The 16235-nt window shown below is 46.0% G+C and overlaps 1 protein-coding gene across 2 annotated transcripts in view; it reads left to right on the plus strand.

The window, feature by feature from the left end:
- The first annotated feature begins 2643 nt into the window (after window positions 1-2643).
- Window positions 2644-16235, plus strand: part of RIC1 (RIC1 homolog, RAB6A GEF complex partner 1) — a 47832-nt gene continuing 34240 nt past the window's right edge. For both annotated transcript variants that reach the window (XM_082204564.1, XM_082204565.1), the window contains exons 1-2: window positions 2644-3181; window positions 14492-14599. In XM_082204564.1, the coding sequence (XP_082060690.1) occupies window positions 3041-3181; window positions 14492-14599 (249 nt within the window). In that variant the 5' untranslated portion in view covers window positions 2644-3040. The remainder of the gene's footprint in view (window positions 3182-14491; window positions 14600-16235) is intronic.

Below are 16235 nucleotides of genomic sequence, written 5' to 3' on the forward strand. Positions count from 1 at the left end.
AGGAAATTCGTTTTGCGAAGCACCTCCAAAACGGAAAACTCTTTCGTCTAGCGAGTTTTCCGTCTTGCGAGGCATTCGTCTTGCGGGGCACCACTGTACAGACTTTGCTCTTGCTCTATTCATCTTTGTTGGTTATTTTAAAGAAAGGTATGGATTGCTTTTTCTTTTCATTTCTGTTTGAATTGATGTGAACACATTAATTGTGTTTATCAAACACAAGGTTTACATAAGCATAATACAAACCACAGGGACACGGGTGGCACTGTGGGTTAAATCACAGAGCCTAGGACTTGCCGATCATAAGGTTGGCGGTTCGAATCCCTGCAACGGGGTGCGCTCCTGTTGCTCGGTCCCTGCTCCTGTCTACCTAGCAGTTCGAAAGCGCGAAGTGCAAGTAGATAAACAGGTACCACTCCAGCGGGAAGGTAAACAGCGTTTCCGTGCGCTGCTCTGGTTCGCCAGAAGCGGCTTAATCATGCTGGCCACATGACCCAGAAGCTGTACACGGCTCCCTCGGCCAATAAAGCGAGATGAGGGCCACAACCCCAGTGTCATCCATGACTGGACCTAATGGTCAGGGGTCCCTTTACCCTTTACTACAAAACACATGAACCCACAAAAGTTTAATTTCTAACATGAAAAAATGTCTTTAGATGCAGATACTGTATTGTCAAACCTATTATGCTTCTGCGGGTACCTGTATTTGACTAGTTGTTAAGAATTTTCTTTATAGAACCAATTAACTAATAAATGAGCAATCATATTTCCATTAAAGGAGATCAGAGGTCAAGTGTGAGATGGACTTCAGACTGCAAGGGAGTTTAAAAAAATGTTCCTCAAGCTAAAAGCAAACAACAGGGCTACAGCTGATCTTAAGCACATATTAGTGTTTCAATTTCATTTCTAGTTCTCAATCAAGAATGAAACTGATTTACCTCAAGAAAATGACTGTCAATGGTTTGTTTGGGAGGGAGAAGTGTTTACAGAGTCCTGAGTGTACATGTTGGGAATCCACTGGTCTCTAGTTCACTATTATTATCACTTACATGTATGTTTTGAATTATGAAGATTTATATTTGGGATAAAAGAAGATACATACAGAGAGAAGATGGACAGAAGGGAAAGGGACCTGTGTGGGAGACAGCTTAGAGTGGTATTTCTCAAGGCGAGAGGCTGAGAAAGGTGGAAGCTATCCCAGGTGGGAGGTGCAAGGACTCACATCTCTCTCTGTATGTGAATTGAAGATTAAGACAGAATGGTGATAGAAGGGGATAATGCACACACACACAATTTCCGTTCTTCTTCTTTCATTTTCCTTTTATTGCCTCCATTTTCTCTTTGTATTGTTTGTTCATATTAGATCTGTGTGGCTTGGTTTTTTAAATCTGAAAACTTTTAATTAAACTGATTGGGAAAAAGGAAACTGCCGGTGCCCAATTCAATGCTACAGAAACTTCTGCGGTATCAAGACTTAGCAAGGAGTTTCAAAATTGCATGTATTCAGCTTTTTCACATGAACCTGCACAGCCCGTGTGTATAACCATCTGAGATCGGTGCAACAATGGAGATCAGAGCTCAGAAAAGGAAGAACCTATTTGTTTACAGAAAGTGGTTTTGTTGGGTGTTATACTGGAGTGGATGAAATGAATATATAGTGGACAATATATAGCAGACGGACGAAGAATCGGAAGTCCCTTATTTTCTGAATTTCATTTCTCACTTTCTTTTAACCTATTCCCTATTTCTTTTTCTTTACTTCTATCTTTATTTATTCCTTTCTCTTTGTGTTTCTATTGCATTTAGATCAAAGTCTTAATTTGGGCAAAAAATAAGGGAAAGATATTAATTTTTGTATTCCTAATAAAACAGACCCTCGAAGTGTCCCTATCTTCCAGGGATAGTCCCGGATTTACAGAAGCCATCCCGGTTTCTGATATGATACCCGGAATGTCTTGCTTTTCCTATTTTCATCAAACAAATGTTGGAGGGTATGGAGTGATGCAACCGCGAGCCAAGGAAAGAAGTAACTATATAACATTTAGAAGACATCTGAAGGCAGCCCAGTATAGGCAAGTTATTTAATGTTTAATGGGTTGCATATAAAAAATTATTATTATTATTATTATTATTATTATTATTATATAGGACGTCCCTATTTTCATGGGGGAAATATTGGAGGCCATGATAAAAATTTATTCGAAAAAAAGAAAAGGAATTGCATAAACCGAATCCAGCTATCGACCTTCCTTTATGAACCCACCACCAGCGACCCTCCGCCTGCCCGCTCAGCCGCTCCGGGCAGAGACACGTCGCGTTTCCTCCACCGCTCAGAACAGGAAGCCAGGGGGCGCGCGCGTTCCAGCCCCAGCCTTCGAGCGGCGCTCTCTCGCTCTCTCTCTATGGCCGCCTCGCGATTGCTCCGACGACGCCACTTCCGGCTCCTCCCCTTCACCGGCGCCTGAACCAATAGCGACGCCTTTAGTGTGGTCTCCGCTTTCCCCTCCCACCTCCCCCCGCGCCAGCCCGCCCGCCCTCTCCTATCCCCCAGCGGGGTTGCCGAGTCGTTCCAACGGAGGGCTGCCGAGGCTTGTGCGCGTGCGCGTTCGCCTCTTCTCCCTCCCTCCCTCCCTCCCTCCCTCCCACCCGCCGGCATATTCCGGCGACCAGACGCCTTGACGCGGCTGAGGAGAAGAGATGTCGGCGCCGGCGGAGGGAGCCTTGGCGGGGAGAGCGAGCGAGGGCTCCCGGGGGGAGGCTGAGGCGACGCCGCGAGGGCTCCGTCCTGAGCTGTAACGGCCCTTTCCCCGCGACCCGGCCCAGCGGAGAGGAGGGAGCCCCTTCTTCCGAGCCGCCCCCCCCCCTCAGTCTCTTCCCAGCGCCCCTCAGGCGGGGATTATGCGCGGCTCCTCCTCCGCGGCTCCTCCGCAGGCCGCGCGGGGCAGAGTCTCCCTCGCCCGAGGAGGCCCATGAGGGGAAAGCTCCTGGCTCCGGCCTGCTAGTGCCTCGCCGGGACAGGCGGCCTCCTGCCTGCTCGCCAGCCATGTATTTCCTGAGCGGGTGGCCGAAGAGGCTACTGTGCCCCGCCGAGGCCAGGGAGCCCCCGCTCCGCATCCAGGCCGACCCGCAGCGGACTCTGTTCGCCGTCTTGTCCCGCTCCCAGCTCGGCATCTGGTACAACAGGGTGAGTAGGAGGAAACCCTCGCTGGGCCGTCGCCCGCTTCTATTATTATCAATTATTATTATTGTTGTTATTATTATCGGGCGGCTTCCAGCAGAATATAAAAACATAATAAAACGCAGCGGCGTAGCAACCCCCGCCGACGCCTGGGGTTGGAGGTTTAAATAAGATAAGCAACTGTCTGATTTTTTGAAGGCAGCCCTGTTTAGGGAAGTTTTTAATGTTTGATGTTTTATCGTGTTTTTAATATTCTGTTGGGAGTCGCCCAGAGTGTCTGGGGAAACCCAGCCAGATGGGTGGGGTATAAAGAATATTTATTAATTATTATCATTATTATTGGAGATGCTTCAAAGTGGTCAAGCTCTTTTTAGGAGATGCCTACTACAGGCTTCCTCAAACTCAGCCCTCCAAATGTTTTTGGCCTACAACTCCCATGACCCCAAGCTAGCAGGAGCAGTGGTCAGGGATGATGGGAACTGTAGTCTCCAAACATCTGGAGGGCCGAGTTTGAGGAAGCCTGACCTACCAATTCCCATGCAGCTCCAATGCTCCCCACCCCACCCCGTGACACTCGGATGCCCTGCAGGCCCCCCCTCGTGGCACCCAGCGTTCCCCTGTGGCACCCAGTCCACCCCACCCCCCATTGTAAAACGTCTAACATTGAAAACTTCCCGATCCAGTGCTGCCTTCAGGTGTCTTTTAAAAGTTGTGTAGTTCTTTTTCTCCTTGACATGGGATGGGAGGGCGTTTCCACAGGGAGGGTGCATATGAAATATAACTGATAGACTTCTACAGGATGGGGTATTAGTGTGTGGAAACAGTCCAGATCCAAGAATCCCCAAGAATCCAGATGGTGATGTCAGGCGTCATCCTCACTTAGTCGCAAGTGGTCAATAGCTAGGTGCAAAATGTGCCTGGCAAATTTTGAACACTGGTTTGACTGAGCTTAGTGAGATCAGAGGGCTGTTGTTTTAATGGGTTTGACCCTAAGCATAAAAGCTGGACTTCAAAATCCCTACACAGTCGGGTTTTCAATGTGTGACTTTGGTTAGAGCCTCTGTTCTTTGACAGCAAATTTGGAAATGATTGGCCTACTTCACAGTTGTTTCATGTTAACTTGCCTTAGTAAAGGGAATGCCGGCAAGACTTACGGCAAATACATAGTATCATTGTGTTGTGCGGTCTTTTGAACGATAGGGCAGGGTCCTCTAAATTCAGGGACGCCTCCCAATAGTTCTCCTCGCCTTCTTGCCTGCAGCCTTCAGATTGATTGATTTCCAGGGGCTCGTTAGTGACATAAATAACTCTAAAAATATGAGAAAGTTGGGTTTGAATGATGCTTATTTATAGGGGCAGTGCCCCACAGTTTTGATTGTCTGGTTCTCTTGTAGGTTAATTAGTTGCTGAAGCTAAAGTCCCTATTTTTTCAAATACTTATTTCAGTTTAAAATGTTGGCACATCTGATCTATTTTTCAGTTCTATCTTCTGCTGTACTATAGCAATGATAGTTGGTACATATAAATTAATATTTCCAATAATATGTCCACTAAACTTTTAAAAGAAACAGTGGATAACATTAAGTGCAGCCTATACCTACATTCTGACCCCAAATGATCATTGCTTTTTCATGATTTCTACACATATACAGTGTGAAAATCCACAAAGACCAATTTTGGTGATACACCTTAAGTCTGAATGTTCGGTTTTTACACAGGTTTCTATTCAGGAAGAGTCAAGTACCATTCATTAGATCTGGAAAGACATACTTTCTTTCAATTTTACACAGTGAGTCTGTACCTTTCAAGCACAGCTTGGCAATGACAGTTCTTCTGACAATAGTTACCTACCAGCTTCTCCATATGGCAGGGAACTGGAACTAACTGCAACTCTGATCAGCTCTGATCAGATTTAAGGTGGTCCAGTGATTATGGATGATGGAAGTTTTAACTGAACAATTTGGAGGGTCACAGGTTTTCTGTCTCTGCCATATGGTGTTCATGCTTTAGCAAAATGCTCTATAGTTGAAATTTCAAAGGCTGCAGGGAAATGTGTTTCCCCCCTCTAGTCTAGACGTTGATAGGATACTAAAACCAAACTCCAATCTGTTGCTTTAAGTTGGTCAAAGCAGCTTTTATCAATTTTAAAAATGGCAATAAAGGAAAGCAAGTTTCAGATGCTAGTGAATTGCTTAGCTTCTAGTTCAGCTGGTGCCTAATACCTATGATGCAATGTTTTACAGTGTCCCTTTGTCACCTGTGATGACTTCAAGTAGGTCGGCTTCAGTCTTTCTCTCTGTGTGATGTTGTCATATTTCAAAACCTTTAACACGTTTATGACCAAAGTCCTAATGCCAATAATTTGTGATAGTATTATTTACTTGGAACATAACTGCAACGTTTTATTGTTCTCACTGCTCCATTAAAAAAAAAGGATATTGTAGATCTGGAAAAGTGGCAGAAAGGGGCAATAAAAATGAAGATGATTAGATAACCTTTGTGACTTTTTAGTTTAATTAAAGATAGTTCTGGGACCTCATGAGAGATTATTAAAATTACAGCAAGGGGAGAGAGTTTCTCTTCCTGGCAAAATAATAGAACTTGGGGTAATCCAGTGAAGTTAGTTAATGGTAGGTTAAGGATGGGCAAAAAGAAGTGCTTCTTCATTCCTGGTGTAATTAATTGGAATTCACTGCCACAGCATGTAGTGATGGCCAGCAGCTTAGATGACTTTAAGTAGGTTAGGGTACAGTACTGTACACAATTAACCTGAGAATAAGCCCTGTTGAACTTAGTAGGATTTACTAATGGGTAAAGAAGCTTACTATTATGTTGCAAAATGTTTCAGTGGTCTGTCAATATCTGTTAGTTATGACAGTTGAATGTGACTTCCATTCACATGCAGTGTATACATTTAATCCCCAGGTTTTGGGGGACAAACAGGCTTATAACTTCCAAAGTACAGTGGAACCTCAGGTTACATACGCTTCAGGTTACAGACTCCGCTAACCCAGAAATATTACCTTGGGTTAAGAACTTTGCTTCAGGTTGAGAACAGAAATCACGTGGTGGCGGCAGCAGGAGGCCCCATTAGCTAAAGTGGTGCTTCAGGTTAAGAACAGTTTCAGGTTAAGAACAGACCTCCAGAACGAATTAAGTTCTACAGGTACCACTGTAGACAATTATCATGATGCTCTGTTGTGAGAGTCTGTATGTGCACAAGGATTGAGGGATACTGAGAGGGGAAAGTGCCTGTTTTAAACAATGGCAGATGTTTCAGTAGGGCAAAGTGACACAGAGGGAGCAATGACAGTTTGAGTGCAGCAAGAAAGGAATTTGGAAAGGTTATGTTGTGCTGGGTTTTTGGTGTTGTCTTTTGTGTTGTACCCATCTCTGCTATTTTTCCTTATTAAAACTGGCTTGTTTGTTTGCAGTTGTTTGAAGACACCATTTTCCTCTCAGTGTCCCTCCCACTTTAACTTCTGTCATTGTTTAAAATTGCAATTTCCCCCCTTTCAGCTTGTCTCCCTCCTCATTGTACTCAAACTTATTCTATTTCTGTTTCCTCACGTGAGAGAGATAAAGGATGTAGAGGCCTCAAATGTTCCTAAGTACCGTCACACAATGTATTTCACTCCTGGTACCATGTGCGCTGTCTTCAACATGAAGTTCCAGGTTCAATGCAGTAATTTAGTACAGGTATTTCATCAGCAGGCAAACACCTGTAGATATACAACATCCGTCAACCGAAATTAACGTCCTTTAACTGAACAAGCTACATTATGGGCTTGTTTTCAAGATAGTGTTCTCCTTAATGGTACTGTGACATACATACATCATTACTGGGTATGTGTACAAAGGGGGTTACAGAATAGAGAGAAGCTATGGAAGTGTGGGTGATCTGTGTGCAGAGTTGAGAAGAGTAAGGAGGGGCTAGGAAAAAGGGGGTGAATGTGAAAATGGAAGTGCAAAAGGGGTTGCTAAAAGGAGAGAGTAGGGGGCATGAAAATAGGGTTGAAGATGAAACCAGGGGCATTGAAAAGTCTGCAGAATAGGAGGCCATGGTGGCTTCATAATGGGATGGAGTGGTAAAGGGTGCTTAATAGTTGCAACATGAGAGAGGAGGAAATTGCAGAAAGTTACTACGGGGTGCTTTATGTTCAAGGGAGGGGGATGCACAAAAAGAGGGGAAGGGGAAGTGGCTTCAAAATTGGGTTGGGAGAGTGAAAAGTGATCTTAGTGGCATAGGAAAAAGTCTGGGTGGTTAATGTGGGGGAATGGCTGAGGGGTGGCAATGCAGTCCCTAGTAAAATGCATATACAGTGGTACCTCAGGTTACATACGCTTCAGGTTACATATGTTTCAGGTTACAGACTCCGCTAACCCAGAAATAGTCCTTCAGGTTAAGTATTTTGCTTCAGGATGAGAACAGAAATCGTGCTCCAGCGGCATGGCGGCAGCAGGAGGCCCCATTAGCTAAAGTGGTGCTTCAGGTTAAGAACAGTTTCAGGTTAAGTACGGACCTCCAGAATGAATTAAGTAATTAACCTGAGGTACCACTGTACTCTTAAAAATGTATGATTCTTCCCTGCATCCTACATCCTATCATTTTACTTCACTAGTGGAAGAGTTCAAACTGGTCTGCTCCTTTCACTTCAGTGAAGGAAAGAATAGACCAGGGACGTCCAACTTTCAAGAGACTGCAATTTTCTCCAGGAATTAAAAACTGGTAGTGATCTACCCATTTGGGGGAGTAGGGGTTGGAACCCAAATTTGTGGAGCTTTTTTAGGGGGGCAAGCCAAAGTTGTGGAGCTTTTTTGGGGCCCTTCTGCTGCATTTTCAGGGGGCATAAATTGCTAATGAAACAATAAACACTCTACTGCTCTTGGCTCGCATCCAAAATGGCGTTTAGGTGGGCCTTTGTCTACAGTGACGCTCCTGCTCTGTGCTCCCCTCCGGTCGGGCTGTTGCAGGAAAGCAGAGAACGGGTGCAATGAGCACTCTACCACCGCCCAATCGCATGGGTAGACCGGCACGGCCGGCGAAGTCTCCTGCCAGAGTGAACTTGATGCAGCCTGCTGGCAGGGGCTTCCAGGATGCCAGCATATCAGGGGCTGGTGCTGGCAGCCGGGCAACAACCGACTCTAGCCAGGTCACAGCAGCACGTGCGTGTTTGCTCTCCCCCCGCCCCAATCAACCAAGATTGACTGCTATCACCTGGGGATCGACCTGTTGATCACGGTCGATGGGTTGGACATCCCTGGAATAGACAAACAGGACTGCAGTGGTCTCAAATCAGGAAGTTAATATTGCAAATTTCCTGTCTCCGTTTCATGGTTGTGGCAGCCCTGTTTTCTCATTGTCCTTTTCCTCTCCTATCATCACAGCAGGTTTCGGTGAGCTTCTGCTAGGTGATATTTTGATACCTGAATTTATTTTTCTAAACTCCACAGTAATACAGTGTGCTAGTGGGGCCTTTTTATTTTCTCTGACTTTTAGAAAGAGATTATTAAGGACTTTTTATAGCATTTTTATAGCATTGAGGGTTCCACAGGGTCTCTTATTTGGAATTCTGACATTTAAAAATCTTTGCTGTTTGAAGATTTCTGCTGTATTTGACTTATTCTCAGTTGCCCAATATATGTTTATTATTTTTATGTAAGTTTTTAAAATGAAATTTTTATTTATTGTATGCTACCTCAAGAAATTGCTTATGGGCAGCATATAAGTATAATAAATCCACTATGAGGCCTGGGATTGCTACCGTGGAGGGGCGAGGGAGGTATGGCGGTGGGGGCAGATGTTACAGGCGAAGGGGATCGAGATATGGATACGCTCGTACCCTTTCCAATCTGCGCCCCATCCCGAGGGACGAGGGTAGGGTGAGCAAGGATTACTCACCTCCGTCACTGGTGCTGTGCAATGCCAGGTCTATAGGCAATAAAACCGCCACCCTGCGAGATTTCTTTATCTTGCAGGGGGTCGACCTGGCTTGTGTGACGGAGACCTGGGTGCGCGAAGGGGCAACAGTTACCTTACGAGAGATGGCGCCCCCGGGTTTCTCTGTCCTCCACCAGTCGCGGACTGTGGGCCGGGGGGGAGGGGTGGCATTATTAATCCGGGAAGATTGTCCTTTCAGGGCTCTACCATCGCCATCGATCCCCGGCATCGAATGTGTTGGCCTAGTGTGGGGCTCCGAGGAGAGCTTGGCTGTCTGGCTGGTGTACCGGCCACCTAGCGCACCAGCAGCCACCCTGTCAGGCCTGCTGGAGGCGGTGGCCGGCTGGGCCTTGGAGTTCCCTAACCTATTGGTATTGGGGGACTTCAACATCCATGCCGATGCCACTCCCTCCTCACAGGCTCTGGACCTGGTGTCTTCCATGGCGACACTAGGGCTCTCCCAGTTTGTTTCGGGCCCCACACATCAAGCAGGCCACACGCTGGATTTGATCTTTGGCGTCGGTATAGATGTGATCATGTCTCCTCCGACGAAGGTGCCATGGTCTGATCACTACGCTCTGAAAGCCAGGATTGACTTTCCACCCCCACCCTGCTTAGGTGGCGAGCCAATTTGGGCTCGCCCGCAGAGGCTGATGGACCCCGAGAGATTCCGCCAAGCCTTGCGGGACCTTGCTCCCCCTGGCGACTCATTGACTGAGCTTGTTGAGGGCTGGAATGCCCAGCTCCTGGCAGCCATCGATGAGATCGCACCTAAGCGCCCTCTGCGACCCCGCAGAAACCGGGCTCCCTGGTTTACCGAGGAGCTTCGGAAAATGAAGCGGGACCTCAGACGACTAGAGCGAGTATGGCGGGGTGCCCGTGACGGAGCCTCAAGAACATCTTATAGGGCTTTTATGAAAACCTACGAGATGGCGGTGAAGGCTGCTAAGAAGTCATACTTCTCGGCCTCCATTGCATCCGCTAGCTCTCGCCCAGCGCAATTATTTAGTATTATTAGGTCTTTAACGTCCCTTGAGGGACAGCCAAATTTAAATAACAAATTGACACACGGCTGTGAGGCATTTGCGAGCTTTTTTGCGGAGAAGGTCTTGTCGCTCCGCCATGACCTCCCTGCCAATTTGGATACAATAAAGGAACTGGAGGCCCCTCGACTGTCCTCGGGTCCAGTATTGGACCACTTCGACCAGATATCCCCAGCCGATGTGGACAGACTCCTCCGAGCTGGAAAGCCCACCACTTGTCCTCTCGACCCGTGCCCGTCTTGGCTGATTAGAGCGTGTCCAGACGAGGTGCGGGCCCCCCTGGGGAATATCATCAATTTGTCCCTTGGCACGGGGACATTCCCAGGGGAACTGAAGGAGGCAGTGGTGCGCCCGCTCTTAAAGAAAACATCATTAGATCCTTTAGATCTATCCAATTACCGCCCGGTTTCGAATCTTCCGTTCCTGGGTAAGGTGATTGAGAGAGCGGTTGCTGAACAGCTTGGTGGGTTTCTGGATGAAACATTGGCTCTGGATCCATTCCAGTCTGGCTTCCGCGCTGGTCATGGGACCGAGACGGCTCTGGTCGCCCTAACAGATGACCTTCGTAGACAGCTGGATCGAGGCGGGTCAGGGCTGCTGATTCTTCTAGATCTATCAGCAGCTTTCGACATGGTCGATCACGAACTTTTGGACCACCGCCTTACCGACGTGGGGATCCAGGGCACAGTCCTTCAATGGCTGCGCTCGTTTCTCTCTGGTCGGGGACAGAGGGTGGCGCTTGGGGGGGAATTGTCATCGCGCCACTCCTTGGTGTGTGGAGTACCTCAGGGCGCGATACTCTCCCCGATGCTTTTCAACATCTTTATGCGCCCCCTCGCCCAGCTTGTTCGGAGTTTTGGGCTGGGTTGTCATCAGTATGCCGATGACACCCAACTCTATCTGTTGATGGATGGCCATCCTGACTCGGCCCCAGACACACTGACCAGATGTTTGGAAGCTGTGGCTGGATGGTTACGTGGGAGCCGGTTGAAGCTAAATCCTTCGAAGACAGAGGTCCTGTGGCTGGGACGGGGCGATATGGGATTGGGGGGGCAACTCCCATCTCTTGCGGGGGCGCAATTAGTGCCAGCACCGTCCGTTAAGAGTTTGGGTGTAATCTTCGACACCTCCCTTTCCATGGAGGCGCAGATTGCAGCTATAACAAAGGCGGCATTTTTCCATCTCCGCCAAGCTAAGCAGTTGGCTCCTTACCTCTCTCGCCCTGACCTAGCCACTGTGATCCACGCGACGGTCACCTCCAGACTGGATTATTGTAACTCGCTCTACGTGGGGCTGCCCTTGAGACTGACCCAGAAACTCCAGCGGGTGCAGAATGCTGCAGCGAGACTCCTTACGAGGTCTTCGCTGCGAGATCACATTCACCCGGTGCTATACCAGCTGCACTGGCTCCCGGTGGAGTACAGGATCAGGTTTAAGGTGCTGGTTTTAACCTTTAAAGCCCTATATGGCCTAGGACCCTCGTACCTACGGGACCGCCTCTCCTGGTATGCCCCACAGAGAAACCTACGGTCTTCAAATAAAAACATCTTGAAGGTCCCAGGCCACAGAGAAGTTAGGCTGGCCTCAACTAGAGCCAGGGCTTTTTCGGCTGTGGCTCCGATCTGGTGGAACACTCTGTCACAAGAGACCAGGGCCCTGCGGGACTTGACATCCTTCCGCAGGGCCTGCAAGACAGAGCTGTTCCACCAGGCCTTTGGCCAGGGCACAGCCTGACTCCCTCCCTCGGCAATCTTCGCAGAGCTCTGGCCCAATGGTTGCTAGTGGCTTGAATTAATTAATTTTTATAATGAATGATTTTAGAATGTTGTTTATGTTGTACCTTTGTACTGTTTTATTGTTGTTAGCCGCCCTGAGCCCGGCTTCGGCTGGGGAGGGCGGGATATAAATAAAATTTATTATTATTATTATTATATATTTTGAAAACTTGTTCATATGTTTGCTATGCATTTGGACAGCTTTAAAGATACTGTAACCAAATTCTGCATGATGGCTTCTGGGATAAAGGAGCAGGCTTTCATCTGTTTGGGTACAGTTGGACACCATATTGAATTATGATGCCAGACTGCACGGATTACTTTAATGGCTTTCAAAACTGCACTGATTTTTTGTTTCCCAGAATTCCAGAGGAGGACTGGTTATGAGGCTGGTAGAAAATAATAAACAAGATTGAAACAATAACATGTGCAAGTAATAGTTATCCTGATAATCAGGGCATGCAAATGCTCTTAATTTCAGCTTTGAAGTGCATGTAAATTATGACTCCCTTCTCCTTGATTCATACTGTTACTTTAAATATGTTTGAAGCATAGCTGTGAGTTTTCTTTTACTTGTTATTTTTCTGTTGTGAATTGCGCTATGCACAGCTATGTGAGGATCAAAAGCTACAATGCTCCAGACTTGGATGAATCTCAGATATTGCAACATAAGTGTGCATTTGAAGGAATCTTTATCATGCAAGTGTTACCTTGTGGTGATTTCATTATTCTTACATGCAAATGAGCACCAGGTTTTAGAGCAGAATTAATGTTTGCCAGCAGTAGCTTCTCTTTTCATTTCAGCTCCTCTTAGGGGGCATGTCTGTGCTTGTGGGATATTAAAATTTGCTAGGTTTTAGTTTAGAGGACTGTAATGGGGAAGGTAGAAATTTGTTCAGTTGGGTTTGAAAAGAGTATTACTTTAACAATTTGAAAACGACACTAATCCATATATTTCTTGAATGCTTTGGTATCAAGTTCTTGTCATGATACTCTTCATCTTGATTCAAACATCAATAGAGAAAGAAAAGCATTACCTTGGAATATGTATTATTTATTCACAAGGCTGCCTAACAATATGAGCCAGGTACATAACCTACAACACCCTCAAACTATTTTTGGAGGGCAGTTAAAAACCTATAGTGGGTATTCTTATGAGTACTTTATAGAGTTGGAGTTTAGTGGGCATGAGCTCAAACTGTTACCCGTCTACATTAAGAGTAAAATTTAAATATTGGGCAGGCAGACTTTCCCTTTCTCTCCTTCCCACTCTATCTCACACACACCCCAGCGGATTTGGGATGCTTCTAGGAGGCTAAGAGGGGAAGAGAGGAAGGGGAAATCTGCTCGCAAGCACACATACACAATTATGATTTACCGTATTTTTCGCCCTATAGGACGCACTTTTCCCCCTCCAAAAATGAACGGGAAATGTGTGTGCGTCCTATGGGGTGAATGCAGGCTTTCACTGAAGTCTGGAGAGCGAGAGGGGTCGGTGTGCACCGACCCCTCTCGCTCTCCAGGCTTCAAGAAGCTATCCACAAGCCTTGGGAGCCCGTGGGAGTTCCCGCTGGGCTCCCACGGCTTGCGGAGAGCTGCCTGCATGCCGAAATATCTTTTTCCTTCATTCCCCCTCCCAAAAAAAACTAGGTGCGCCCTATGGGCCGAAAAATGCTGTATTTAGTACATGCCCTTCACTTTAAGGTCACAGGGAAGGTAACAGCATTAAAACACAACACTTAAGATGGAACAGAGAGACAAGCTGAGTGTCGTCTGCGTATTGACGATGCTTCACTCCAAATCTCTTGGTGACTGATCCTAGGAGCTTCATATAGATGTTAAATAGCAAGGGGAGCAAGATGGAAACCTGTGGGACACGACAGGAAAACTCCCATGGTCCTGAACAGTAGCTTCCCATGACTGCTTTCTGGAAACGATCCTGGAAGTAGAACAGTGTCCCAACCCCTACCTCCCTGAGATGCCTCAGAAGCATATTGTTGTCAACAGTATCGAAAGCCACTGCGAGATCAAAGAGAACAAGAAGGGTTGCCCTCCCCCTACCTCTCTCCTGATAAATGTCATCAGCCAGAGAAACCAAGGCAATTTCAGTGCCATAACCAGATCTGAAGCCGCACTTGAATCTGTCCAAGTAACCAGCTTCTGTCAAGCATCCCTGAAGCTGAACCACCACCACCTCAAGCACCTTGTCCAGAAAGGAGATATTTGCCACTGGACAATAGTATTTAACAGCTCTGGGTCCACCTCCTTCAAGGCAAATGGTATCTTCCCCCTCCAAAGAAGCATTAATCATTTGGATTTAATCCTAAATTTTGAAGTTTTTGAAAAGTTGAAATCTTTTCCTGGCCTCAGTCGTTAATACTTTGCTGAAAAGTGGCTCGCTAAACTTAAGTGAATCAGTTAAATAATGTTTCTGTCTCCCAGAGACTTCCTATAGCTATTTTAGAGACTTGCATCTGTAAAAAAATAAGCTTGGTTTTGTTTTAAAAGTTAGTTTTGGAATGTATGAGAATTTAACTGGATCTCCTTTTCCCCACAGCCCAGTGTGTTAATCGTAAGCTACAAAGAATCGTCAAAAGCAGCATTGCAATTTGGACCCTATGACCAAGCAGAGTGGAGGCCTGACAGCACCATGATAGCTGTTTCGGTGAGTAAAGGAGCTGTTGTGGAGGTTTTTATGATATGGTAATTATGGTTTAATGTCCAAAGGAGTCCAGCATGCTTTAAAAAGAGAAATTATATTTACATGAATGCTAGTATTATCCTTTTTTCGTAGCGAATGCTATATGCTTTTGCATTACAGTAACATACAATTTATATGTGCTGATATAATGTTGCTAAGTGGAAACAGCTCAAGGGGATTTATTCACATTACCTTTTTCCTATTCATGTATTAAAAATGAATGTCTGACATTAGCCAAACCCAGAGAATGATTGAGAAGACATTTAATGTATGACCAGGTGGACATGGCCCTACAGTTTCTGGTTATTTGCACCAGCAAGTACAGCAGTTGAAACCTACAAGAGTAAAATGAGCTGTTGTGTTACAATGGCATATATCTCATATTACCAGCTGCTTCTTACCAATGTGAGAAGGGAATGGTGATACAGAGAGCTTGGCTTAAATGTAAAACTGGTCTGTGCTCAAGAAATCTTTTGAGGAAGGTATGCATGTTGTAAAATGAGCATGTTTTGCTTGATAAGAATTTAAGTCCACCACATTCTAATCTTGAGCAGTTAGCAAATTGCTGTGCAAATTGGGCAGGAGAGCTAAATCTTGTAGTAAGGGGTGGGGGGTGGAAAGTGCTGCATAAGCAGAACATGTGGTCTTTATTAACCAATAGGGTAGAAATGAAAGGTAAGTGAGAGGTGGGAAGCTTTGATCTCATCGTTTAGGGAGTTTACTGCCCAAAACTGTCTTTTAAGACAGTCAAAGGCCAACAACATAGAGTAAGGACTGAGCCGTGACGTGGCGAAGTTTGCTGATGATACTCAGTCGTTCAGGGTTGTTAAAACAAAATGAGATTATGGAGTGCTCCAAAAGTACCTCTCCAAACTGACTGAATGAGTGGTAGAATAGCAAATTCAGTTCAGTGTAAACACATGTGAAGTGATATATGTTGGGCAAAAAAATCTTAATTTTTTATATAAACTCATGGGATCTGAACTGACAGTGACTGACCAGGAACAAGACCTTTGGGGTTGTAGTGGATAGCTCAGTGAAACTGCTGACCCAGGATGCAGCAGCTCTGAAAAAGGGAAATTCCATGCTACATATTATTAGGAAAGAAATTGGAAATAAAGCTGTTGATAGTTCAGTGCCGTTATACAAGTCTATATACATGGCATGGAGAAAGTGGCTAGAGGGAAGTTTTTCTTACATTCTTCTAGTTAGACTATGGAGTTCACTCCCACAAGAGGCAGTGATAGCTGCCAACGTGACTGGCTTTAAAAGAGGATTAGACAGATTCATGGAGTGCAAGGCTACGAGCCACAATGGTTGTGTTCTACCTCCATTATCAGAGGCAGTATGCCTCTGAATACCAGTTGCTGGGAATCACAGGTGGGTTTGGTGCTGCTGTTCTCATGTCCTGCTTGCAAGTTTCCCCACAGACATATGGTTGGCCACTGGGAGAATAGTATGCTGGAGAAGAATCGTAGAATTGTAGAGCTGGAAGGGACCATGAGGGGAATCTAGTCCAACCTACAGTGTCTTTTGCCCAACATGGGGCTCAATCCACACCCTGAGATTAGGCATCTTGAGATGGGCCATTGGCCTGATT

Source organism: Podarcis vaucheri, assembly GCF_965113315.1.
Source record: "Podarcis vaucheri genome assembly, chromosome: 17".
Lineage (NCBI taxonomy): Eukaryota > Metazoa > Chordata > Lepidosauria > Squamata > Lacertidae > Podarcis > Podarcis vaucheri.